Raw genomic sequence first — 25,156 nt, forward strand, 5'->3', positions numbered from 1 at the left:
TCCTTCTTCTGGTTTTCAACCTGTTTGCACAACTCTACACTTTTGTGACACAACTTTCTGTAGGTAGAGGCCAATTCTTCAAAGGTTACTTCACCATCACTTGAGTCTTCATCAGATCCCCATCTTCCTGTCAAAGCAGTCACAAGATTTGCAGCCTCCTCTATTTCACTCTCATCAGACCAAATGGCAGCAAGACTCATCTTCTGTTTCTTGAGGTAGGTTCCACATTCAGTCCTGATGTGTCCATACCCATCACATTCATAGCACTGTACCTCTTTTCCTTCTTTGACCTTCTCATCTGATCTTGCTCTTCTTCCAGCATTGTTGGATTTACTGATGTCAGATGAGATGTTCTTGACATTTGTCTTAGATCTTACATCCATCTTTTTCAATAGTTTATTGAACTGTCTTCCCAGCATTGCTACTTCATTGACCAAATCTTCATCAACCTCCTGACTCTTTTCCTCTTCTGTGTTTGACATAAAGGCCATGCTCTTTGTTTTCTTTTCAAAACCATCATTCAATCCCATCTCAAAGGTTTGGAGGGAACTAATTAGCTCATCTACCCTCATGTTGGAAATGTCTTGAGACTCTTCTATGGCAGTCACTTTCATTGTAAATCTCTTAGGGAGTGACCTGAGTATTTTCCTTACCAGTTTTTCATCTGTCATCTTCTCTCCCAGGGCTCCTGAGGCATTAGCAATTTCAAGGATACTCATGTGAAATTCATGAATGTTTTCATCTTCTTTCATCCTTAAGTTTTCAAACTTGGAGGTGAGCAGCTGAAGCCTAGACATCTTAACCCTAGAGGTGCCTTCATGAGTGGTCTTGAGAATGTCCCAAGCATCTTTGGCCACTTCACAGTTGTTTACCAACCTGGAAATATTTTTGTCTACTCCATTAAATATGGCATTCAATGCTTTAGAATTTCCAAGGGCTAGATCATCCTCCTCCTTGGACCATTGTTCTTCAGGCTTCTTCTCAGTAGTGGCTTCTCCTTCTTTAGTAATTACAGGATGCACTCAGCCTGTTAACACAGCTTTCCAAGCCTTGTTATCAAGAGATTTTAGAAATGCTACCATTCGAGGTTTCTAATAGTCATAGTTAGAACCATCCAAAATTGGTGGCCTGTGGACAGATCCTCCATCTCTCTCCATTGTACCAGAAAGTATTGTCCCTAGATCTCACCCAGAACTAGAGCAGGATGCCTGCTCTGATACCAATTGAAATTCTGGTATCAGATATAAGATGTCGAAGGTAATGTCACGACACTAATATCTGTTAACACAAATAGGATAAAGATACAGAATGGTAAAGCAAATGACACAAGCAATTGTTAACCTAGTTCGGTGCAACTCACCTATGTATGGGGGCTACCAAGCCAGGAAGGAAATTCACTAAAATAGAATCAGTTCAAAGACTCTCCGTACACTTCAACAAGTTACAGTCTTTCTCACTTAATCTCTACCCGTGCAATTTCTACCTAAGCACTCTTAGATATGAGAACCCACTCATTTCCCTACAATCACACCTGTGATCTTAAACAACAATCCCTTGAGAAAATAAAATACTTTTCAATAACACACTCTTGATTTTACTTCCCTGTTTCAATTAAGAAGACACACTCTTGATCTTGCTTAACAGCTTTGATCAAGAAGACACACACTTGATCTTGCTTCACAGCTTTGATCAAGTAGACACACTCTCTTGCTTAACAGCTTTAGAGTGACAAATTACAACCACAAATCAGTCCAATTTAATCATCAAAAGATGACTTGAATGGCGTATAAGTCTCACGACTAAACAGACACAAACCCTAGCTCTCTCTCTATATTCCGGTCAGTATTGGTTGTGTTGTAAAACAGGTTTTCTAAGTCCTTTTTATAGAAGCTTTCAGTTGGGCTTGGACATCTTGAAAACCCTAAATCTATTTTCCAATTAAATCTTTTCATAACAGCTGGTTAGATCTTCTTGGAAAATAAGTAAATCGGGTTGTAATCCATGATTGAATGCGCCAGCTAATCAGATCTTCAATCATACATAGATTGCCATTAATTGTGCAATCACAAAACACCTGACATTCACACTGAATGTTCTGTGTACACTACGCCAAAAAGGTTTTTTAACAGCGCATCTTAGACAGCGCTTTTAAAAGAAAGCGCTGTCTAAGGTTAAAATAAAAATAAAACACGGAAAATGTTCTAAAAAAATAATGAAAGCGCTGTCTAAGGGGGGGTCTTAGACAGCGCTTTTAGAAAGCGCTGTCTAAGACCCCCCTTAGACAGCGCTTTTAGAAAGCGCTTTTAAATATAGACCTTAGTCAGCGCTTTTGAGAAAGCGCTGTTTAAAGTCTTTCAATTAAAAAAAAAATTAAAACCAAAAGCGCTGTCTAAGGTGGGGGTTTAGAAAGCGCTTTTGGAAAGCGCTGTCTAAGGCATATCTTAGAAAGCGCTTTCCACAAAAGCGCTGTCTAAGGTCTAATTAAAATTAAATTTCAGACTTCTATTTTCGTTCTCAGTTCTTTTTGTTTTCCCTCCTGCGATTAAACCCCTTCATCTCCTTCTTTCTTTCTCTATTCTCCTTCTAATATTAGGCCATATTATCACCTCCATATTATCTTCTCTTATCACCTCCACCGATGTTTATCTTTCCAATCGATCTACCACTACCATCGCCAAACCAACTGAGGAAAACCCTCTCGAAACCCTAGATACCACCTCACCCAAACCCCTATCAGATTCAATCTCCAACGACAAAGATGCGAACAATAAGAAAACCAATGAAACACTTGCTAAAACCAAAATCGACGCTCCACTTTCCGATCTTTAAATTTAGATGTGTCGCGCAAAGCCGTATGGTATTTGCGTCCAGTTTTATGAGAAAGAGAAAAGTAATTCACGAGACGAAAGATATAATCTTGAGTTTAGGGTTTGTTTTGTTTCAGGATTGGTACTGAATTTAGGGTTTGTTTTGATCGCATATTTGGTACTACTTTTGTCTTACTTCTTCTGATGAAGTATGTAAGAATACTGATAGTTCTTGAGAAAAAGGAAGATCGTAAAGTGTAAGATATTAAAGGTGGTAAGGTATACTGTTACTTATACTAATATATTTTCTACATATGTTCATATTATGGCCATGTTTTGAAATGAAATATGATGCCATATCATTATAGTTTATGATAACAATATAACTATTTTTTGAACCATGTTTCTACATATGTTCATATTATGGGCATGTTCATTAATTATGATATCGACATATAGCTTTACAAGGAATGACACCTCTTTTTGTAGGAGTACTAATTGCTAATGCTTATGCCTTTTACAGTCTCTCTTTTTCAGAAGGATATGAAAAATTAGCCAGAGCAAGAAGAGAAGGCACACCCATGGACACTACAAATCCACCTTTGGCTGGTGCTGATGATTTTGATATGTTTGCTAATGATGATGAGTATGCAGCCACTGAACCATCTTCAGCTGAAAATACTGCACTTAGTGAACCACCATTAGATATGTAGATGTTTTTTGTTTTGAACGCAGATAATATGTCACTAACCTCTTAATGTTCTCCCTCCCTATTGTTATACTTCACATGTTCTGTCAACGCATAGCAAAATTGTATGCAACCAGCCAACACTTGGCATTTTTAACATTGCTTATAAGCTACGAAGTTGAATAAACATCCTAGATCTAATACATGACTAAGTTGAAGAAACGTTGATTGAACATACAGTGGCGACGCTGGACTAAGATGTTAAACTCATTATACAACTTGTGAAGTTTTTTTCTCTTATAGAGCAAAAGATATGATGAATTACATTACAACCTTCAAGGAGGCCATAATCTGATATCTATAGAAGAACACATGTTGTTATCAGTGATATTAAAATTTTTTAGTAGGGAATACTTTTATGTATCTATGAAATTAAGCTTATGTGTTGATTTTCTCTTTTTTTAGTAGGGAAACACTGGAGAAACGTCGGCTTGGCCTTTAACTGCATATTTCTTCTGTTTGGATCTGTTATCCAACTTATAGCTTGTGCAAGGTATCTATCCTTACTTTTTATTATTATTTGCTACATACACGAGACACGACACTAACACTGATACGTAGACATTGATAATAACTTACCTAAGACTTACACAATTTCAGCATTTGATAGACTTTTATTCTAAGGTCGGTGTTATGGAAATTAAATTACTTGTTGAAGCAAGTAAACAACACATCACATGCATCTATGTGATTCATTGGGTTTAAGTAATGAATATGAATATTATCTTAATGGATTAAGTAATGTTGTCTGTTTGTTTCAGCAATATATATTACATAAATGATAATCTGGACAAGAGGACTTGGACATACATATTCGGAGCATGTTGTGCAACCACTGTCTTTATTCCCTCATTTCACAACTACAGAATCTGGTCCTTTTTGGGTCTTGTTATGACCACTTACACTGCTTGGTATCTAACAATTGCTGCAATCCTTCACGGTCAGGTAATTAATTAATTCATATATAATTATCAGAATCTTAATTATGTACAATATTTTAAGAGTAACATTAGCAATGTTAATTAACTAATGACAAGGTTTTGGATTATATGTTGTTGTTATTATTTAGATGGAAGGAGTTAAGCACTCGGGTCCAAATAAAATGGTGCTATATTTTACTGGGGCCACAAACATTCTCTACACATTTGGGGGCCATGCCGTTACTGTGTAAGACAATCTCAGACATTTATTTAGATTCCTGTCCTTTACGTTTTCACCCCTCAGAGTAGTACTATAGTTGGTAGAGGTTAATTGATTAGTTAGTAATTAACTAAGTCATTAATTAAGATAGTACTATTAGAACAATATCAAAATAACAATTTGGACTTAAAAGTCATTTTGATTGTGACTCCACCTTAACTTCTATAGACATAATCTGAACATGGATCTAATCACATTACATATGTACTTCATTTTAATTCTCTCACTTTCTTTTTGAATATAAATTGTAATTCTATTTCGCATATGATGGAAAAAACAGTGACAAAATATTTACTGAAAAATATAGTAACTTTTTAACCCCAAAATACCCTTGTTAGGCGTGGGAGGCAAAAAGTGTCTCTTTTCTAGAGAATCCATGAGTTTTCTTTTAGCATATAGCTAGAAAGCCAAGGTTCTTTCTTTCAAATGGTTCTATCATGCTTTTATGCTTTTATGCCTTTTATCATGAGGAAGACCCTCATACCCTCGTAGATACATGCATCCACCTTTTCACACTAAATAGTGATATTTATTTTCATGAGAACCATTATTCATGGTAGCTATAGTCTTAGAAAATGAAGGAAATTAATTAATGCTAATAAATAGTATTGATTGGTACAGGGAAATCATGCACGCTATGTGGAAGCCACAAAAGTTCAAAGCCATATATTTAATGGCTACCCTTTATGTTCTGACACTGACCCTTCCATCAGCAGCAGCAGTTTATTGGGCATTTGGTGACATGCTTCTAAATCACTTTAATGCTTTGATGAATTCAAGTGTGCATTTTATACAAAGGATCAAGTGGACGAAATCAAAGAGGAGTGGTGTCAATTCATGATAAAGCTCAATGTTTGTTCATAAATTTGTGTAATTAATGTGTACATTTGTAGTATATGTTATGACTTGTAAATGTGTACATAAATTTGTATATATTTTGATACATTTAAGGCAAAATTGGTTTGAATTGGTATATATATATATATATTTGTTAGCCAAAAATTGGTAGAAAAAAGGCCAAAATGGCATATATAAAATGTGATAATTGTCTGTCAAAATCTGGTTGAAAACAGGTAGAAATTCTGGTTTATAAACCTGGAAAAAATGTGGTTTAAAACAAAAGCTTCAAAAAATTTCGTATACCTTAGACAGCGCTTTTGTAAAAAACGCTGTCTAAGGGGGGATTAGAAAGCGCTTTAGGCAAAAGCGCTGTCTAAGGGGGGGGGGGGCTTAGACAGCGCTTTTTGAAAAGCGCTGTCTAAGGTATACCTAAAAAAATTAAAATAGGAGGGTCTTCGAAAGCGCTTTTGGCCAAAGCGCTGTCTAAGGGGGTGGGGCTTAGACAGCGCTTTTCAAAAGCGCTGTCTAAGGTATACCTAAAAAATTTAAAATAAGAGGGTCTTATAAAGCGCTTTTGGCCAAAGCGCTGTCTAAGGGGGGGGGGGGCTTAGACAGCGCTTTTAAGATTTAAAAAAGCGCTGTCTAAACCTTTAGCAGCGGAGGTTTAGACAGCGCTTTAAAGCGCTGTCTAAGGCTAAAAAAAGCGCTGTCTAAGGTCTTGTTTGTTGTAGTGGTACAGGATGTCATGACATCGGGTCTGACATCCTGGAAAAATCCTGCATAATTCCATAATTCCTTTTATAGCTTCCAGCAGGTACACAATAGACATCAGGTGTCATGACATCGTGTCTGACATCCTGATACAGTCCTGCATAATTAAGTTTTTCATTTCAACTCCATCAGGAACACAATATCAAAAGCCATGGCATTGTATACGGTATTCTGAAACAATCCTGCATGATTATGTTCTTGAACTCCAGCAGGTACATAGGATATCTTATGTTAAGACATCACACATAACATCCTGTGAACTCTCTTTGTTTTACCAAAATTGCTGCCAACACATAGAACCAACAACAGAGACCACACCAATTGCTTGGAGAAAACCAACAATGCCTTTGCATTTTAGGGCTCACTTGTTCTCAGACCGTTGTTGATATTCCTTAAATGAAATTGATTGCTCTTAAAAAGTAACTGCTTTTATTATTTAAGAAAACATGATTTTGATTTTTAAAATTCAATTTCAAAATGATCATCATAAAAATTTAATTCTACTTAGCTGAAATAAATAAGAGTAGAAACAATTGGATGAAAAGCTCAACTTTATTTAATAGAATGGTAGGCTGTAAATGACAAGACTCCATAGATCTTTAAAAAAGTTGAAAAATGGTAATTTACATGGAAAAGGGCTACATTGAATACAATGATCACTAATCCTTCTACAGACTTCAATATCCAATGTGCTCTTGACTTTGGTTGAAGATGAGTCAGAACCAAACGTCGTGCTCAAGAATGTCTTCAAGGCTGAGGATCAACAAGATGCAGTTACTTGCCATAATCCCTAATTTTTTCATAAATTTCCCCAAGGTGGGTACTCAATTTATCGGGATAAATTTTCTGTTTTATGTCTCTAACTTTTTCCTAGATCACCCTTTCAGGTTTTCAATCCACCGAGGCGCTCATTTTTTCCTAAGTCGCCCTTTCGGGTTTTCAACTTAGCGAGCTGATCTTTTCTTTTTAGGAGAAGTATTTCTTGACTGCATCGGCGTTCACAGGACGCATGAACTCTTCACCATCCATAGTTGTAAGAATCAAAGCACCGCCTGAAAAGGCTCTCTTAACAACATATGAGCCTTCATAATTAGGAGTCCATTTGCCCCTAGCATCTGGTTTGAAAGATAAAATCTTCTTGAGCACAAGATCACCTTCTCTAAACACACGAGGTCTGACCTTATTATCAAAAGTTTTCTTCATTCTTTGTTGATATAACTGACCATGGCACATGGCAGTCAACCTTTTCTCTTCAATCAAATTCAACTGGTCATACCTGGTCTGACACCATTCAGCTTCTATCAACTTGGCTTCCATCAAGACACGCAATGATGGGATCTCAACCTCTACTGGGAGTACAACTTCCATGCCATAAGCAAGTGAGAAAGGGGTTGGCCTTGTTGAGGTGTGGATAGATGTACGATACCCGTGCAGAGCGAATGGGGGCATCTCATGCCCATCCTTGTAGGTTATAACCATCTTCTAAATGATCTTCTTAATGTTTTTGTTTGTAGCTTCAACAACCCCATTCATCTTAGGTCTGTAGGGATAAGAATTATGATGTGAAATGTTGAAGTCTTTGCAAAGAGCTTCCACTATATTATTGTTCAAGTTAGATCCATTATCAGTAATGATCTTACTCGGCACACCATAACGACATATAATCTGATTCTTGATAAACCTCACAATAACTTGCTTGGCTACATTCACATACGATGTCGCTTCAACCCATTTTGTGAAGTAATCAATAGCCACTAAAATGAAACGATGTTCGTTTGAAGCTTTGTGCTCAATCATGCCAATCATATCAATTCCCCACATGGAGAAGGGCCATGGAGAGGAAATGACATTCAACAGTGTCGGAGGAACATGAATCTTATCTGCATAGATTCGACATTTGTGGCATTTCTTCACAAACTTACAACAGTCAGATTCCATTGTCAGCCAATAGTAACCTGCTCTCAATATCTTCTTTGCCACAGCATGCCCATTGGAATGAGTACCAAAGGAACCTTCATGGACTTCGGTCATCAATAAGTCTGCTTTGTGTCTATCCCCGCATCTGAGCAGAACCATATCAAAGTTTCTCTTGTACAACACATCACCATTCAGGTAGAAATTGTCGGCTAATCTTCTCAAAGTCTTCTTATCTTTCAAAGATGCCCCAAGCGGGTAAATCTTACTTTGGAGAAAACACTTGATATCAAAATACCACGGATTTTCATCTTTGATCTCTTCAACAACAAACACATGAGCTGGCCTATCAAGATGCATCACAGTCAAATTGGGCACTTCATTCCAGAAATTTACCACAATCATTGACGCCAACGTTGCAAGAGCATCTTCCATCCGGTTTTCATCTCGAGGGATATGATGAAATTCAATATTTGTAAAGAAAGTTGAAATCCTCCTCGCATAATCTCTATATGGTATCAAACCGGGTTGATTTATCTTCCATTCACCTTTGATCTTATTTACAACCAAAGTTGAATCTCCGTAGATGTCAAAATATTTGATTTTGAGATCAATGGCCTCTTCAAGCCCCATGATGCAAGCTTCATACTCAGCCATATTGTTTGTACACTTGAAAGTCAATCTAGCTGTAAATGGAAAATATGTGCCTTATGGAGTAATAATCACTACCCCAATGCCATTACCATACTGATTAACAGCTCCATCAAATACCATGCCCCAACGAGAACCAGGTTATGGCCCTTCTTCAAGTAATAGTTCATCACAATCTTTCATTTTCAAGAACAAAATCTCTTCATCAGGAAAATCATATTGTACTGACTAGTAATCTTCAATTGGTTGGTGAGCCAAATGGTCAGCCAAGATACTACCTTTGATAGCTTTTTCAGATCGGTATTCAATATCATACTCTGATAACAACATCTGCCAACGGGAAATCCTCCCAGTTAAAGCAGGCTTCTCAAAAATATACTTGATTGGATCCATTTTGGATATCAACCAAGTGGTATGATTCAACACATATTGACGTAGACGCTTAGCAGCCCAAGCCAATGCGTAACAAGTCTTCTCTAGCATAGAATACCGAGTCTCACAATCGGTGAATTTCTTACTGAGGTAGTAAATGGAATATTCTTTCTTTCCAGTTTCATCTTGCTGACCTAGAACACAACCCATACTTTCATCAAGCACAGTCAAATACATGATCAACGACCTTCCTTCAACAGGCGGAGATAGAATCGGAGGTTCAAGCAGATATTCTTTGATACTATCAAAAGCTTTCTGGCAATCTTCGGTCCAATCACCAGACTGATCTTTCCGAAGAAGCTTGAATATAGTCGCACTTCTGGCAGTCATGTGCGAAATGAATCTTGAGATATAATTCAGGCAGCCGAGAAAACCTCTGACTTGCTTCTCAGTTTTGGGCGCATGCATCTCTTGTATTACTTTGACCTTGATAGGATCAACTTCAATACCCTTCTCATTGTCAATAAAGCCCAACAACTTACCAGAACGAACACCAAATGTACACTTATTGGAATTCAAGCGGAGTTTGTACTTTCTCAAACGCTGGAATAGCTTCCACAAATGCTCAACATGCTCTTCTTCATCACTTGATTTGGCAATCATGTCATCAACATAGACTACGATCTCTTAATGCATCATATCATGAAAAAGAGTGGTCATATCTCTCTGGTAGGTTGCACCAACATTCTTTAAACTGAAAGGCATCACTATATAACAGAATGTTCCCCATGGTGTAATGAATGTGGTCTTCTCCATATCCTCGGGTGCCATCTTGATCTGATTATAACCAGAAAATCCGTCTATAAACGAAAAGACTTTGAATTTAGTTGTACTTATACCAACATATCAATGTGTGGCAGAGGGAAATCATCTTTCGGATTAGCTTTGTTCAAATCTCTATAATCAAGGCACATACGGACTTTTCCATCCTTCTTCGGAACTAGCACAATATTGGCCACCCACTGCGGATACTCAGCGGTAACAAGGAAACCGACATCGATCTGCTTTTACACTTCTTCTTTGATCTTAACTACCATATCGGGATGAGTCTTTCTCAACTTATGCTTGACTGGCGGGCATTCTGGCTTCAATGGGAATCTATGCTCCACAATCTCAGAATCCAAACCATGCATGTCTTGATAGAACAAAGCAAACACATCTGAATACTCTCGAAGAAGATTAATCAACCCCTTCTTAACCTCTAGACATAATTGAGACCCAATCTTGACTTCCTCCACATCATCTTCGGAACCCAAGTTGACTAACCCAATCTGCTCTTCAAATGGCTGAATGGATTTTTCCTCGTGCTCAAGTAGACGAGACAATTCCTCAGACACCTCTTCATCAATCTCTTCCTCGGCCTCAAACACAAGGAATTCAAATTTTGGAGAAGGAGTAGGATCATTGTATTCAATGGGTTTAGAAACCAACCTGCATAATAATTTGATATTTTGATTTTAGAGAAGTGAATTGTGACCAAATATTATGCAGATGGACAATTATTTGTTTATTTATGTTTTATGTGATTACCATTTTCAGAAATGCAAAAAGTAAAATAAAAACAACATATATGTGGATGAATAGAATTGTATTTTATTGATGATAATTTGAAATATGCCCAACAATGTTCACTTCTACCTTAGGCATAGGAGAAGGATTTTTCTAAAATGATAAAAACAAATTACTTAAAGCGATGGACAATAACAGGAACATCAACAATAACCCAATTATTGCAAGCCTTTCCATGCGTCACAAAATTGGTGTAGTCTTCATTTTCATCACCCTCGATCACAGCAGCTGAGTGTGAAGGAGAAGGGCGATCCAAAATGCAGCGGAATTTAAAAAGTTCTCCTTTAGTGATCCTTACGAATGGGCATGATCAGTGATAGAATCGTTACCTCTTGTGGCGATTGTAACCTTTGATGCAGATCAATGGAGCGATCACGAACGTTGAACGGTGACAATGCCTCTACTCAGTCCACACGAACGGATTCCTTCAATCTCAGTGCTAGCTACTACGAATGAAGGCTCGAGTGAGTGAGTGAGTGAGAGAGAGAGAGAGAGACGAAATTGCAACTGCACAAATGCTTCTACACAAGGGTTCTATTTATAGAACCACTTGTGTGGGCTGCATGCTAAAAAACCCACTTAAGTGTATGTGGCCCATATCTTATAATATGCCAAAATCACTTAAGCGCGTGGTACCTTACCATATTTCGTATTCTACTTAAGTACATTGTACCTTACGATGTTCTACAATTCACTTAAGTGCACCATACCTTACGGTGTTCCTTAGTTACTCTATCTCTCATCAATCCGTCCTTTTGTGTGTGACCCTGTAGGTTTTCGCGGCATTGGCAATTATATTAAATCACGTATTTAACATAATAAACAGTGAGCGGTATCTAGCAACACATCACTGCTACCCAAGACACGAAAATGTCAAGTGATCTGACAAATCCTTTTGTGATAATACTTATGTGTACAATTACCCTTTTGTCCTTATGTCTATATTGAACACAAGGCATAGATCGTGTCATCCTTCTCCAGTTTAATATTGGGCCCATAGACATTTATCCTGTTACGCAGGATGGGCAAATTCCATCTAGGTCACTCATGTACCTCAGTATGCTTCGTGGAGTACCCATCAACTGTCTTTATGGTCATCTAGTTACGAATAATGTTTGATCAGCAATAAGGCACTTGACTCTACATCTAGGGTCCATAGTGGTTTCAGGTCGAAGGGTGGTATACACCATTATCACCATGAGAATAACTTATGACACTTTATATAACATTCTATATAGTATTCTCATAGCGGGTCAATCCGGTATAAATATTACTATTAATATTCATACCTATGTTTAAGACTTGATAACTCCTTATCCATGATCCATGAGATGTGATCATCAGTCTATATACATAATAGTCTTAATGCTTTAATGTTATCCCACTTCACAATAAAGTTCGACTACAGATACTTTAAGAATAGTGTCCTTATGTTTAATGTGATCTCATGATTAAGTCACACTTGATACATTAAATGGACTAGCTATTCTAGGGACTTTATTAAACAAACATAATAAAGAAAAAGCCTTTTATTATTAATAAATAATTCGATACAAGTACCAAAAGTATTTTCCTCTAGGGCTTACACCAATAGTGTGTTGTTCATTACCATGGATGACCCCTCCGTTACGGAAACTAGGTTGCATATATTTAGCTTTGACATAAGACGACCCTCGTTGAAATCCTAAATCGGCTTTGTTTTTGTTCTCAGAGACCTCTACCATACGACCCCACTGATCTGAACTGACATCTTCAATAATCTTCTGAGCGTCTTTGAAAGAGGACATGGGTGCCCCAGGTTTCTTCACTTCAGCAATATATAGAGCTTGGAACGGAGTTCTAATCTCATCCTTAGCTTCCACATACGAAAAAGACGACAAGTGACTCACCAACAGTGCTTTTTCCCCACCCACAATGACAAGCTTGCCATTCTTCACAAATTTCAACTTTTGATGTAAAATGGATGTCACAGCTCCAGCCCCATGTATCCATGGCCTTCCCAACAAGCACATATAGGTCGGGTGGATGTCCATTACTTGAAAAGTAATTTGGAAATCACTCTGACCTATCTTTACTGGAAGGTCCACTTCTCTTATGATGGTCTTGCGAGAACCATCAAAAGCTTTGACAATCACGCCATTGTACCTCATAGGGGCGCCTTGATATGATAGCCTTGACAGAGTTGACTTGGGGAGTACATTCAAAGAAGAACCGGTATCAACCAATACATTTGGCAGCACATCTTCCTTGCAGTTCATCGACATATGCAATGCTAGATTATGATTTCTGCCTTCCTCAGGAAGTTCTTCATCACAAAAGCTTAAGTTGTTGCAGAAAGTGATGTTAGCCACGATGTGGTCAAATTGATCCACAGTTACAACCAGAGCTATGGATAAACTTAACGTCAATAAAACCAGAGTCGCCACCACGCTTTTATTGTTTCCAAAGGAAAAGGGAAAAGTATGAACAAAATCCAAAGATAAGAAGTTTTCAAATCAAAACTAATAAAATACCATATATTATAGGTAAGGGGGTTGGTTATACAGAGGGAAGGTGTTAGCACCCAAAGTGTTATAGGTACTCCTAGGGAGCCTTTTTTATGTGTGTATGTCTTTTGGTATAAAAGATGTTTACAATAAATAGAGTGTGGGGATAAGAAAAGAATTCATTAATTATATTTTTGTGTTTGACAAGACCTTCATACTTGTGCCTACGTACCAACATAAAAATGAGGGATCAAAACCTCGTAGTTCGTGGTATCAATTTCAAAGTGAGTGAATTGCTTTTAACAAAAATTTAAGTTTAAAAGAGGCACAAAAGGCCTAAAAGAGTTTGAATGAGTGTTAGTTCTTTTTGTCTTTTGAAATTTTAAGTCGATATGATTAAGTTCATTTACAAGTTTGATTAAGAAAAGTGTGTAAAAATGCAATGGCATAAGGCTAAAGTTTCTAATTTGCAAATGAGTCTAAGTTTATAAATCACAAACAAAGAAGATTTTGAAAAGGGGGAGATATTTGAAATTAATAAATGGTAGGAGATGAAGAGATTAATCCTAAGCAAAAATTTAAAAGTTAAAAGTTGAAAAGATCTGACCAATGAGATGCAATCCAATAAACAAGAACGTCATATAGAAACCCAATTTTCCTTTGGACTTTAGAAATCAAGCAAAATCAATTAGCAAGCAAGATGAAGAGTAAGGCATCAAATAAAGATAACCACATCCAAGCTAGAAACTTCATAGTCTTTTTCATAATCTTCCCATGTATCAAATGACATACTCCTTGAATGGCTCAGAATAAGGCATTAGACACACGTTCAAAGTAACATTTGCATCAAGACCATGTAGCAGATGAACTCATATGGATCTCAACACTTGTATCAGATGAAAATTCAAATCACAAGAACTAGATTTCAGAAATGTTGACATTAGCCAAGTCCTTTTGCATAGGGAATGTTGCCTAATTCTAAGTCCAAAGCTCAAATCAAATCCAACAGTCCACATAAACATTTGTAGGGGGTTTTGTTATTTATTAGGTACTTTAAGGTCCTAAGACCATAAACATAAACAAGATACACAAACAGGTATATACAATCACAATATATGGCTCAAGTGAGCAAAGTGAAAATAGTATAAACATAAACAAGTTAAATGGTATGTTGAATGGCAAATGAAATGGTAAATGACTTGAATTTAAATTGCATAAAATAAATGACTTGTAATTAAAAGGTTAGTCAGATGTTAGTTGATTGGATGTTAGTGGAGTTTTGCTTTTCAATTGTTTAAGTCATTCTTTGGAGAACACTCAACCCTCTATTCATAAGCATGAATCCTTGAACCAAGACATCTTCCAAAGGAAGGGGAAAAGGCCATGTTTCCATACAATACCATGAAAGGGGGGAGACTTACAATCTCACTTACTAGAATGTTATGCCTTTGGTTCAAAATTTAGCGTTATGTTAAGCAATCGTAATTGGACTTATGTAGAAGTCACAACTATCTGAGGTCGGGCAATGAAAATTTTGGTGTTAATGCATGTTAGAGATATGGTATAATAGACCATACTCCTAAAACATACCACACACAAAAAGAAAATCATCAAAGGATGAACCTAATCTCGTTCATACTTATATTGGTTCATCTAACATGAAGTTATTGATGAACCAATTAGCCTTAGAATATTGAGACTTCACTGGTCAATGAGAGGGATGGGATGGAATGGGATTGAAGATGAAGAGGGAGGGGAAATGCGACAAACACAAATTGGTCATGGGAGGAATTTTATCAAATTAAAATCATTCGTTCATTTTGGGAGATGAAATATACATTTCATCAATCCCCTAAATCCAATGATTTTAATCCAACAAAAGTCAAATCAACCTTGACCAAGGCCTAAATACATAGTCAAACTTCACAAGTCAATAAAAAATGGCTCAACATAATTTTCACACAATTAAACAATTAAAAATCAAATTAAAGTGCATTAAATTAAATTTTGTTTGATCAAAAACCTAAAACCTCTTCAAAATACCAAATAAATGGCCAAGAGATTTATCATAGGTCAAACAAGGTCAAAGGACCTTGGAGAAAAAATTTCATTATTTTTTAAAAGTCAGAAGTATTTTTAAACAATTAAAAATATGCACAAACACAATTAAATCATGAAAAATATCAATATTAATCCAAAAAATAATTTTAATTCAGAAAATTAAAAATAAAAATATTTGAAATTTTTTGGTGAAACTCCCATATTTTTTGGATTAAAAATGAAATTAATATGAATTAATCAAAAATAAGCAATTAAATGGAATATTCAGAAATTCAAAAAAAGGAGAGTCATTTGATCTCCCTCATTAATTGAGGTGGCATATCAGATGGATGAAAGCACACGTTCCATGGTGCACTACAGTCAACACGATATAAGCTTGGTATTCAAAAGCAACGTATGAGATTAAAATATTTTAAAAGGATCCTATGGCTCAGAAGCAAGACAACTCATCACCGGAGCCAAAGCTTCGGTCTTCTTCTCCGGTGGACCTCATCAGACTGGTCCACCATCAACCATCACCAAAATGAAAAAGCAAGACATGGATTTAAAGAAAAAATGTCCAAGAGCTCGAATCTGGCCTCAATTTTGTCCAATTCCAAGTATATTAAAAGATACAGGGATTTGAATTTTGAGGATCATGAACTGAGTTGCTTTGATTTGACCTCAAAGCAACTCAATCTTGTTGCCTACATTGGTAGGACTTCAAACCAACAATCAGTCAAAATGGATGAGAAATGAGGGAGAATCAAAGAATAAAAGTTTATGAAATCTCACCTTCGAGGAGCTTTAGATTAGCTTGATCTTGCTTCCAATTTGGCTTGGCTTGACTCTAGAAGCTTGCAGAAGATGATTTGAATGGTTAAAAAGCTTGGACTCTTGGAGCTTCAATTCTAAAACAAAAGGAGAATTGAAACTCGGTTTCTCAAGAATCCTTCAAGATTATCCTTTTAGTGGTGTTTGGGAAAGAAGGGTGTCGAAGTTTGGGCAAGAGGGATCTCATTTCTGATCATCAAGGGTCTTATTTATAGCCAATGTGAATGATTTTTGCACACTTCCAAATTTGGAAAAAATTTAAACTCTCCCTTGCATGGATGCATGGGCGTGCATTAGGCCCATGAAATGAAGCCATCTGATCCAAAGTTCAATGTACTTCATGATGAAATCATGTTAGAAGCTCACACAAATGTATGTGAAAATTGGAACTTGAAATTATCCAAATGGTGCTTTAACTTACACTCATGCGCAAGTCCTTCGATTTTGATCCAAATGAGATGATCTTGGATGTTTTGGAAAGGTGAGATCAAGGGGAACAACTTTTATGTTGAACACTTTTTCATTTGAAGCTTGGATAATGATGAATTTTGAGGTGGAATTTTGGGAAATCAAACATATTTGAAAATTTTCTAAGTCACAAGTCAAATGTTCACTTCTTCCACCTCGAATAACTTTTTCTATGAACTTCAAATGAGCAAAGTTCCTTCATCAAAGTTGCATCTATTTCAAACCTATTAAATTTGGTCACAAATTTGACCTTATTTGGATTTTTCATGAAGGAGTTATGCATTTTAGAAGTTGAGGAAAATCACATGTTCAATGGTATTGGCCCAAAATGACCTATAATGTTTCCTCTTGGCACATGCATTTTCAAGTTGAATTTTCACTTACGCCAAACATAAAAGTTGAATTAGACATATTTAATTTGATAATTAAATTTGAATGGATTTTATATAATAAAAATTGAGCAAGTTATGGTCTTGGGAAGTTTACCTCCAAACTAGGGTTCAAACAAAATGACCTATAATCTTTCACCATAATAAATGACTTTCCAAGAAAAACTAGCTCTTGACTTAAACATGAAAGTTGTTTGGAATGTCAATTTGAGTAACCTTTCTCTTGGAATCATTTTCATATGATAAAAATTGTAGGAGATAGGGTCTAGGGAACCCCAGTTTTGACCAGTTGACTTTCTCTGGTCAACCACCATGAACCAACTTGCTAGCTTGACATCCTCTTGACTTTTGGGACTCATGGAGGATAATATATGCATAAGATGATGGAATTTGAAGTATCCCTTTAAATTTTTGATCAATTGTTGAAGAAACTTGTTGAAGAAGTCACACAAGATACCCATATGAATTAGGGTTTCCAAGGCAAACCAACTCCAAATTCTTGATGATTTCTTGATCAAAATAACATGTGAAGAACATGGGGATCCATATATGATACATAGAGTCAATTTGAACCAATTATTAATTGATCTCCTTGCATTAAGGGTCTCAAAGCCTAGATATAATCTTGATATAGCATAGGTGAGCACACACACTACCTACAAAAGCAATAAACTATACATTGACATATTTTTGGTATTTTGGTTAGTAAAAAAAGAAAAATGAAGTATGATACAATCAAATGTGCTTGGTGATCTCTCCCAATGCAAAACCCAATGAATGAGGGGTAAGGAGGATGCCAAGTTGTGATCCCAACGCAAATGCATATGATGAGATATCATGAGGGGTATTAGGGTCAAAATTGGGGTCTTACACTATGGTAAATTGACCCGTTGATCATATTCCATACTTTGTATCAGTGATAAGTTATCCTCTGATACGCCATATTTTGAATCTATTGACCTAAGGATAGATCATCCTCAAGTGTTGATTCATTGTTCATAATGTTAACCTAACTTAACTTTACTAACTTTGATTACTACTAACTTTTGTTATTGTCATTTGTTATATTCATTGTTATTTAATTTTATGTCATTTATTTTGTAGTTTACATTTAAGTACTCATCATCATCATATCCATTGTATAAACTCATCATGCATATTTATTATTGTCATTTATCTTTATTGTTATCATATCTTAAAAACAAAACAAAAAACATGATAAAATGATAAGACCAAAAACAGTTCATTCCACTTAATCAACTTAGACTTAGAGAATCTCATCCTATGACCTTTTCTTGGAGGCCTTTCCTTTATCTCTGTGATACTTTGTTAACTTTGGATTTCATATGTACTTACATTCCGGTTGTAAGAATGGCATCATGACACCACCTTAGGGGGACATGTTTGTAAGACCATTATCCTTTGTTTAACTTAGGTCACTTTTGCACACACAAAGCTTTCTCTTGAGCTACCTTACAATGAGACCCTTTACTTTCTTGTTGGTTACTTTACATACCTGTGTCATTCCATTAGCCAAATTTCACAATCAAATAAACAAACCCTTGATCCAACATCAAGCGGCATTTTCATAATCAAATTCAAAAATAAAATAAAACTACGATTAATATTGTGCATCACGAGTCTTAAGTGGTGGAGAATGAGTAAGAATTAAGCATTCCTAGTTTCCTACCCTTACTCTAATTATTTTGGACTCAAGACGTTTGGCTTGTTGTCTAGAATATTCACCTCTGCCTATAGACTTTAGTACAATCTAATCACAAACTCTTTTCATAAACCTTTATTCAAGTTAAAATCAACACAACCCATCAAACCTTACTTTTTGTTGCCTTAGGGCACCACTCCGAAAACCTTTTTCTCAAAGGTAAAATCAACCAACCCACAATCCTTGGCGAGCATAATAAACAAAAACTCTCATAGTCCAATCATTCTTTTTACACATATTTTACATACTTTTGAAAATAAAGAAATAAATGAGATAAATACCCGCATACGTAAACAGCACAAATGGTTCCCATAGAGTACCATGCACGTGAGGGGTGCTAATACATTCCCCCTGCGTAACCAACTTCCGAACCCAAGTCTCGATTGCGAGATTGATTCCTTATCCCTTTTTTGTGCTTCCCTTCGCCTCTCTGATAGAGACATACAAATAAAATTTGGTGGAGGAACTCCTATTTTCTCTTTAAACAAGACGGTAGTTTCAGTTCCCTCGTTATCCGATCCGTTGAAAAGGTCTGATGGCGACAACAAGCAGATCAAATTAAACAAGATAAGTGCAACCAATGAATAAGACAATATGAGTAGAGGATGGAATGATATGATAATAATGGGACATAAAATAAAAATGCATTAAGTAAATGACATAAATTTAGATGACATAAACTTAAATGACTTGAATTAAATGGCAAGAAGTAAATGACATTAATGTAAAGACCAAAAATTAATGTTAGGAGTTAATGGTTAGTCAATTGTGTTGGGACAATTTAGCACTATGTTAAGCAATTGTAAGTAGGCTTATATAGAAGTCATGCCTATTTGGGATTGGTCAATAACAATGTATGTATCAGACATGTTAGAGAATTAACACAAAGTTAATCTCCTACAACATGTCACACAATGATTAAAGAGAAAGAAAGAGATGAAGATATAAATAGTGAAAATGGGAATCAAGGTAATCACAAGGGATCATTCTATCCACAAATCAAAAGACTCGAAATATGGTACATCGAGGATTAACCTATCATTGATGCAAAGTATTGAAGATGATTCACAATCATCTATCAACAGTTTTGGATCAAATAAGGTTGATCAACCTCAATTCCATCTATAAATGATTTGAGATGAGGAAGCATTCATCAATCAAGCGATCAATTCAATTCAAAACATCAAGTGATCAACAAAAAATCAAAATAAAATGAATTAAAATGATTTAATATTAGTTAAATAAATAAAATAAAAGGGAAAATGTCAAAGAGGGGTCAAAGTATCAAACAAAAGTCCAACAAAAATATGGAAGGTCAAAAAAATTAAGAGTGAATTGACCTTAAAAGTTGGGATCCAAAATGTTTAAAATTGATTAAAATAAAAATACAAAAATAAAATTAAATGGAAAATAAAAGAAAATATGCATTAAATGCAAAAATGATTTTAAAAAATATAAAAAATGGTATGAGGTAGAAAATATTTTTATGGAATTATGAAAAAAAAATTGGATCAAAAAATATTAAAGGAGCTATTTAAAATTAATTTTAGAAGAAAAGGAAATAAAATGAAATAAAAAATAGAAATAAAACATTTGAATCCAACGACTAGCTAGGTGGGACATTCTGATTTTGGTGAGAGTTTGAATTTTCCCACTGAAGCGTGTAAAACACTGAAGGTGAGAAAAACAAGAAAGGGGGGGTTTGAATTGTTTGAAAAAAAAATAAGCGCTTTTGCAAAATGAAAATCACACAAAGATTTTATACTGGTTCGCTTATAACACAAAGCTACTCCAGTCCACCCGGCCAAGGTGATTTCGCCTTCAACAAGGACTTAATCCACTAATCTTGAAAGATTACAAACAACCCCTAAGAGAAAAGAAAATCTCTTAGTCCTCTCAAGTCTACAGACTACAACAAGTCACTTGAGGAAATCAAATAAAAATAGATACAAGATGTGTAATCTAGAGTGCTTCTAAGAAAGCAAATATTACAAACTTAAGAACAAATTTTTCACTTGATAAGCAACAGCTTAGTGAAAATCTTTGAAGAACAAAGAAGTTTTTCTTGAGCGTGATATAATTTCAGTATAGTTTTGGCTAGTGATTTCTTCGTATTTACTGAATGAGATTTCTTCTCTATTTATAGGAGTTGAAGTAGAGTTGAAGTAGCGTTGAATCTATTGGATATTGAGATGTAATTACGCCATTCCATTAATAGCTTCTGCAGTAGACTTTTTCACTTAGAAGTGACTACTTACCACAATTAGTATCTTTTCTCTTGGAAGTGGAGATTAACGTCTCTTTCTAATTGAGGAAATCCATTTGCAGAACTTTAACTTGGCTTAAACGTTACTTCATCATGATTAACAATTCTGATTAGAGTCTTTGTGTATCTGGAGAAATTTGCTTCTGATGTTATTTCTTGAATGTTCAGATGGCGCTGATAACTTCAGAGTTTGCAGAAGACATTTGTTCAGAGTCAGAGCTTCTAGACTTTACTTCCTGTTCAGATGCTTCTGATACTTGCAGTTTTGTCCAGAGTTTAGAGCTTCTTGAATGAGATTCCTCTTTAGATGCTTCTGATACTTGAGATTTTGCATCTGATCTTGTTTTGCATCTGATGACATCATCAGATTTATTTCTTCTTTCTTTAGAACCCTGCACACTTAGAAACTTTTCGTTAGGGTACCACTTTTGGTTTCATCCTTTGTTATCATCAAAATCATGGAATCTATTGTAGAACTATTTTTGTTCTTACAATCTCCCCCTTTTTGATGATGACAAAACAAATAAAATTATCAGATGAAACATGAAAAATATTAGATCAGATAAACAAAAGCTCCCCCTGAGTTAGTACTAGGGAGTTCAGAAGTTCTTACCAGAGCTTTCCAAGTAATTAGGTTTCTGAAAACTTTCTGCAAATGCTTAACTTTAAAGTTAGAGTTATTTAATCAGAGCTATTATTTAATCAGAGCTATTTATATCAGAACTATTTCTACAATTGTTGCAGAATGCTTAAGGTTTTAGACATAGTTTTCATCAGAGCTATTTAATAATTTCTCCCCCTTTTTGGCATAATCAAAAAGGCATAAAAAAATAATAGAGAGAAAAACACTTCATTAAACAGCACAAAGGCAAACAGCAGTCAAAAACAACAGATTCAAAGAAAATATCAGAGCTAAAAAAGAAAAGACAGAAGCAAAAAAACACTAGGCAACCAAAATAAATCCTAAGTGCCTAAGGGTTTGGAGGAGGAGGAAGTCTCTGTAGTAGCATGGCAAACATATTCTGGAGGTTTTCATTCAGAGCGTCTTGTTTGTCCATCCTTGCCCGGAGCTCACTCTGATCTTGCTTGATCTCTTTCTGATCTTGCTTGATCTCCTTCAGAGTGTTAAGAATCAGAGGGATCGCAGAGGAAGACTCCCCCTGAATCAGAGCCTGCTGAGTTTCAGCTTCAGCAGCAGCTTGGGCTTCTGCATCTGCCTTAGCCTTGGCTTCTGCTTCCTGAATTCTCAGAAGTTCTGCTTCCTTTGCCAGGCGTTCTTCTTCCAACCTCTTAGCTTCTTCTTCAGCTTCCTTAGCTAATCTTTCTTCTTCCAATCTCTTAGCCTCAGCTTCTCTAGCCAGTCTCTCTTCCTCTAATCTTCTGGCCTCAGCTTCTCTGGCCAGTCTTTCCTGGAGTCTTTCCTCAGAGTCTCTGATGTAGCCATTTCTGACTTGTTCAGAGATACTCTTCAGCCTATAAGACTCAGAGGTCATCCAACTAATAACTCTGTTCCAGTGTGTCCTAACAGATTTAGGATCATCACTGACTTCAGAATTTTTAGCCAGAGACTTGATCTTCTGGACTGAGGATTCTGCAACCTGCATAATGGCCTCCTCAAGGGTAGGTATGATAATTTTAGGTTCAGGTTCAGGTGAATGAGGTGGAGAGTTTTGAGGGCTGAGATGTAGAGGTTGAGGTTCAGTTTCTGGTTCTGGCTGGGGTTCAGATTCTGCTTCTGGTTGAAGTTCAGAATCTGGGTCTGGTTGAAGACTGGGGGATGAGGCATAGAGTGGGTTTACATCTAATGGGTCAGAGTCTGGGCTAGGTACAGCGGGAATTAATGGTGGAGTGATATAAGGTTCAGATGGGCAAATTACAGATGGTTGAGTTTCAGAGGGTGTGGTGGTTGTTTGTGGTGGAAGGGAAGTTTGATTTTCAGAGGTAATGGTGGTTGTTTGTTGTGGAATAGAAGTTCGGAGGGGAGAGGTTACTTCAGTTTGTGTTTGAGTTTGTGGAGCGAAATTTTTAGCATAAATTTCAGCTATTGTTGGGGAGTTTGGGTCAGAGTGTTCTTGATCAGAAGACTCATGATCAGAGGACTCTTGGTTAGAAGAAGGGGAAAGGTAAGGTGGTGACTCATACTCAGAGGATGAGGAAGAACTGTGGTGATATAGTTGATTAGGGTCAGAGGTGGTTGTAAAAGTACGGGCAATATTTAGAACAGGTGGAGGTTGAGAGGTTCTAATGGTAGAAGGTGGTATTTCTGAGGTTGTAAAAATTGGTTGAGAGGAGAGAGGGTTAGAGGAAGCCATTACAGATTCAGAAGAGACAGGAGGAATGGACTTACCAGAGGAAGAAGAGACTTTCAGAGGAGCTTTGGTTCCAGAGGATTCTCCAGTTCTGGGTTTCTTTGCCTTCCTTGCTTCCTCAGCTATCTTCTTCTCAGAAAGGCCTCTTTTGTATCTGACCAGATCTTCTACAGAATCCAGACAGTCTTCAAGGCGGAAATCAGAAACGTCAATGCCTTCATCCAGACGATCCTGAAGGTAGATGGCAATGGCATCTCTGGGTTCATTTTTGAAGAACCTTTCAAGGCCATGAGGCATCTTCCTCTGATCCTTCAGAGCTTCCCAGGTCACATTCATAGTGGGCTTGACTCTGATGTCTTTGATGATTCCCATACTCCTCAGATTTCTGGCATTCAGAGGCTTTCCAACGTCAATTGCCAGATCATCCATGCATCTGGTCTTTTCCAGAGCATCTACCAGCCCATGCTCAATGAAGATGTCAGAGAGCAATCTTCCCAGAGGAATGTAGGATCTGGGCTTCATATTGTTCCTTGTTTCTCTGACTGAATCCCTCAGATATCTGAAGAGAAGAACAGGGAGGTTGATTGGAATACCCTTCTGAATACAGTAGAGGATGCACTTCTGATCAGCATTTATATAATCTGAAGAGTTGGAGGCTGGACGATGATGGATTGTTCCCAGAATAATCTTCAACCAAACTCGGAGGTTCTGATGAAGCTCCTTGTTCTTAGAGGGGTTTCCTTCAACATTTGCTTTGAAGATTGTAGGGTTAATGACTTCTGTGATGCGCTTGGACCTTGGAGGAATGTTGTAAATCCTTTTACCTCCAGTTCTCTCCATGTTCAGCAAAGAGGCAATAGATGCTTCTGTGATGATGATCTTCACTCCCAGAACAAAAGAAACAATGAACTCATCATCAGCATCTGCACATCTCCAGAACTCTTTCACCAGAAGAGGATAGATTGGACCATACAATCTGTTGAAGTAGTTTTCCCAACCTTGCTTGCGAAGATCTTCAGTTAAATCAATGCCATTTCTTCTCAAATTCTCAAAATCTACCAGCGATTCACATAGAACATCCAAACCTTCAAAGGGAGTTGAAAGGTTTATGTGTTGTTCGCGTTCCAAAATATGAGGTTCTTTGTAAACTGGGGTTGTGGTAACATCTACAACCATGGGTGTTTGAGTGTTTGAGGTTTGGGGGGTAGAAACAGCTTCCATTTGTTGGGAGAAGTCAAAAACAGATTGTTCTTGAGGATTCATGATGAAGATTGATGAAGAAGATGAAGAACTGAGAAGGTTGCAGAGAAAACTTCGAGAGAGGGTTTAGGGTTTAAGAGTGAGTGAGAGTGATAAGTGTGTGAAATGTGAGAAAAGTGTTTATATACCTAAGGGTAAAAACACATGCAAAACGACACACATACCAGCGTTAGCACAAAAACCAAAAAGGCACGTTTGGGGGAAAAATGATTACAGCTCATTAATGAATGTCTAATCCCAACAGTAAGCACACTGCTCGAGGAGATTTCAAGCGTTCTGACCTTTGATTTCTCTTGACAGCTGTCTAGAAGTTCTAGGGTTAGACGCATGTTCCCCACGTGTTGATGTTTCTGATCTTCAGGAATACAAAAGGATTTCTGAAGATTTCTAACTCAGATATCTTCTTAACTTGGTAGAAGTATCAGAGTCAGAGGCAGAAGTATATTTGT

The 25,156-nt window shown here is 36.6% G+C and overlaps 1 protein-coding gene across 1 annotated transcript; it reads left to right on the top strand.

The window, feature by feature from the left end:
- Positions 1-3,388: 3,388 nt before the first annotated feature.
- LOC127121980 (auxin transporter-like protein 5) lies at positions 3,389-18,264 on the top strand. Its single transcript, XM_051052399.1, has 6 exons — positions 3,389-3,497; positions 3,961-4,048; positions 4,317-4,500; positions 4,625-4,722; positions 5,377-5,534; positions 18,254-18,264. The coding sequence occupies exons 1-6, from the start codon at positions 3,389-3,391 to the stop codon at positions 18,262-18,264; spliced, it is 648 nt and encodes a 215-aa protein (XP_050908356.1).
- The last annotated feature ends 6,892 nt before the right edge of the window (positions 18,265-25,156 follow it).

This window comes from Lathyrus oleraceus, chromosome 2, assembly GCF_024323335.1.
Source record: "Lathyrus oleraceus cultivar Zhongwan6 chromosome 2, CAAS_Psat_ZW6_1.0, whole genome shotgun sequence".
In the NCBI taxonomy this organism is placed as follows: domain Eukaryota; kingdom Viridiplantae; phylum Streptophyta; class Magnoliopsida; order Fabales; family Fabaceae; genus Lathyrus; species Lathyrus oleraceus.